Source organism: Lucilia cuprina, chromosome 4, assembly GCF_022045245.1.
Source record: "Lucilia cuprina isolate Lc7/37 chromosome 4, ASM2204524v1, whole genome shotgun sequence".
NCBI classification, from domain to species: Eukaryota; Metazoa; Arthropoda; class Insecta; order Diptera; family Calliphoridae; genus Lucilia; species Lucilia cuprina.
The window spans coordinates 84,967,501-84,971,100 of NC_060952.1; the positions used below are offsets into that span (position 1 = coordinate 84,967,501).

At 31.5% G+C, this 3,600-nt stretch overlaps 1 protein-coding gene across 1 annotated transcript; it reads right to left on the minus strand.

Moving 5' to 3' along the window:
* Positions 1–854: 854 nt before the first annotated feature.
* On the minus strand, positions 855–3,264 carry LOC124419673. Its single transcript, XM_046949971.1, has 2 exons — positions 3,154–3,264; positions 855–3,088 (listed from the first exon to the last, which is right to left on the minus strand). The coding sequence occupies exon 2, from the start codon at positions 3,055–3,057 to the stop codon at positions 2,032–2,034; it is 1,026 nt and encodes a 341-aa protein (XP_046805927.1). The 5' UTR covers positions 3,058–3,088; positions 3,154–3,264; the 3' UTR covers positions 855–2,031.
* Between the last annotated feature and the right edge of the window lie 336 nt (positions 3,265–3,600).

Here is a 3,600-nt window from a genome sequence, read left to right on the forward strand (position 1 = left end):
GGTCCAATATCAACCTTAAAGTATACCGATCGATTCAGAATCATTTTTTGAGTCGATTAAGACATGTCCGTCCGTCCGTCCGTCTGTCCGTCCGTCTGTCCGGCTGGCTGTCCATGTAAACCTTGTGCGCAAGGTACAGGCCGCAATTTTAAAGATAATTTGATGAAATTTGGACCAAGCATGTTCTTTAGCACAAAGACGAAGCCTATTGAAAATGGTTGAAATCGGTCCATTATTTCACCTAGCCCCCATACAACCGTACCTCCCGATTTGAACTTTTTATGCTATAATTACGTCATCAATACTACAGATTGGTCTATACTTAGTCAATACTATAGATTGGTCTATAGTCAATATTATAAATTGGTCTATAGTCAAGACTATATATTTGTTTATAGTAAAGACTATAGACAGGTGTATAGTAAAGACTATAGACAGGTGTATAGTAAATACTATAGACAGGTGTATAGTAAATACTATAGACAGGTGTATAGTAAAGACTATAGACAAGTGTATAGTAAAGACTATAGACAGGTCTATAGTAAAGACTATAGACAGGTCTATAGTAAGGACTATAGACAGGTCTATAGTAAAGACTATAGACAGGTCTATAGTAAGGACTATAGACAGGTCTATAGTAAAGACTATAGACAGGTCTATAGTAAAGGCTATAGACAGGTCTATAGTAAAGACTATAGACAGGTCTATAGTAAAGACTATAGACAGGTCTATAGTAAAGACTATAGACAGGTCAGTAGTAAAGACTATAGACAGGTCTATAGTAAAGACTATAGACAGGTCTATAGTAAAGACTATAGACTGGTCTATAGTAAAGACTATAGATAGGTCTATAGTAAAGACTATAGACAGGTCTATAGTAAAGACTATAGACAGGTCTATAGTAAAGACTATAGACAGGTCTATAGTAAAGACTATAGACAGGTCTATAGTAAAGACTATAGAAAGGTCTACAGTAAATACTTTAGACAGGTCTATAGTAAAGACTATAGACAGGTCTATAGTAGACTATAGACAGGTCTATAGTAGACTATAGACAGATCTATAGTAAAGACTATAGACAGGTCTATAGTAAAGACTATAGATTGGTCAATATCAAAGACTGTATATTGGTTTATATTAAAGACTGCAGATTGCTCTATACCTTATATTATAGACCGGTGTATAGTCAATCTATAGACTAGTCTGTAGTCAAACTATAGACTAGTCTATAGTCAAACTGTAGACTGGTCTTTAGACAAACTATTAACTTGTATGATTTGAAATTGTATACAGGTCTATAGTCAAACTATAGACTATCAACTCTTTTTTCGATTCGCTGACTTATGATTTATATAACTTATTTATTAGTGTTCAGAAGTTTGGTTATATAATCGTGCTGACCGCAACTATAGACTGCAACATCTTGCCTAAGAGTTTCTTCGAATAACTTGTAATCAATGTTATCCAATTCAATTGAAAACTCTTTTCCCAATAGTGGATTGTAGATTTTGAATTTTTTTACTTTCTTATGCGATTTCTTATAGAAACCAAAACCATGGATAATCGTTAGATAAAATCTACGTAACGGTAGGTTCGATTCGTAACATGAAAGAGATTTATATTGAGAGGTTTTTATTTCATATATTACGTCATCATCAAATATCAAGTCGGCATCTGCAGTAAAATAATCACAATCGAGTTGGGGATTAAGAATGACAGACTTATAGGAAAGCTTTTCCAAATACTGTATAATATCTAACAAATTATCCTCGTTCACAGTATAATCATTTTGTGGTATATCGTTGCGAGCTGATATAAGACTTGATAGTGATACTATTTTAATACTTTTAATTATGTCCATAGCCTTAGTGTTTGGATCTTTAAAAATTTCATAATGCTCTGTAATTAAATCGCGCAATGTGACATTTTTACCAATGATGTAATTACTTGGTTTATTTAAAATATTTTCAGTTAATGTATCCATTATGTCTATATTATATTTATTGGATAAATATTTTCGTATAAAATAATTCACAAAAATTCATAGGCTGAAAAATAACGATTTCTCTTTACATCTTTACTATGTTGAAATGATCTTCCAACTTGTCGTTCCTCGATTGTTGTATCTTTAATTAGATCTTCGAAAAACAGCTTGACATTAGGAAACGTATCCAAACTTGTTAGTGCTATTCTGCTTGCTATAGGAATTGGTAACTTTGACCTTTTTTCGAGCTCAACACGTCCATAGACTGCAACATCTCGCCTAAGAACTTCTTCGAATAATTCGTAATCGATATTTTTCAATTCAATTGAAAACTCTACACCCAATAATGTATTGTAGATTTTGATTTGTTTTATTTTGTTACCCGTTTTCTTATAGAAACCAAATCCATGGATAATCGTTAGATAAATTCCACTTAACGCTATGTCCGACCCATACAATGAAAGGGATTCAGATTTAGAAGAAGTTATTACATATATTGCTTCATCATCAAATATCATATCGGCTTCGGCTGTAAAAAAATCACAATCTAGTTGGGGTTTTAAGATGACAGATTTATGGGGAACCTTTTGAAAATAATCTATTATTTCTAGCAAATTATCCTTGTTCACTGTATAATCACTTTTCGGTCTAAGGCGGTTATTTGTTATTAGACTTGATAGTGCCACAATTTTAATACTTTTAATTATATCCATGGCCTTGGTGTTTGGATCTTTAAAAATTTCATAATGCTCTTTAATTGAATTTGCCATAATGTCATCAACTATGTAATTATTGGGATTTTTTAAAATCTCTTCGGCATTTGGATCTATAACTTCTATTTTAAATTGATTGGATAAATGTTTTTGTATAAAATAATTCACAAAAACTTCATATTCATAATGACAACTCATTCTCTTTTTATCTTCACTATATTTAAATGATCGTCCGACTTGTCTTTTCTGTATTTTTGTATCCTTGACGAGAGCATCGAGAAACTGCTTGACATTAGGAAACATTTCCAAAGATTGTGTTATAATTATTGTTGTTGCGGAAGGAATTGGTAATGTTGTCATGTTTTCGAGATTTTTTAAGTGTTTAAAATAGCTAGAAAAAAACTTTGTTAGTAAAATTTTTAATATACATTTAACATTTTTACAGTTTTTGCTTACCAGCTGGTTAAAAAAAAACAAAATATGAAAAAATGAATTGATTAAACGTATAAATACAGAATTGGGTTGCGAGCTGATAAAGAGATTTATAAAAACTAATTGTTTGATTTCAAAAATTGTTTTGCTGCACTCGTAAAATTCGACTTCGTTTCGCATTCTATCTCTCTCAAAAAGTGTTCCCACTAAAGAGAGTATAGATAAAGAAAGAAAAATTTGACGTCATATACACATGTACTGTTGTATACTTGTACACAAACATTTGGATATTTCCCCAGTTAGATGTGAGCTTTGCTGTTTAAATAAGTTACTTTTTATATTGTACGCCACTTTAGTGGGGAGGATATATTGGGTTTGTGCTGATGTCTGTAACGCATAATATAGATAGATAGATAGATAGATAGGTAGATACATAGATAGATAGATAGATAGATAGATAGATAGATAGAT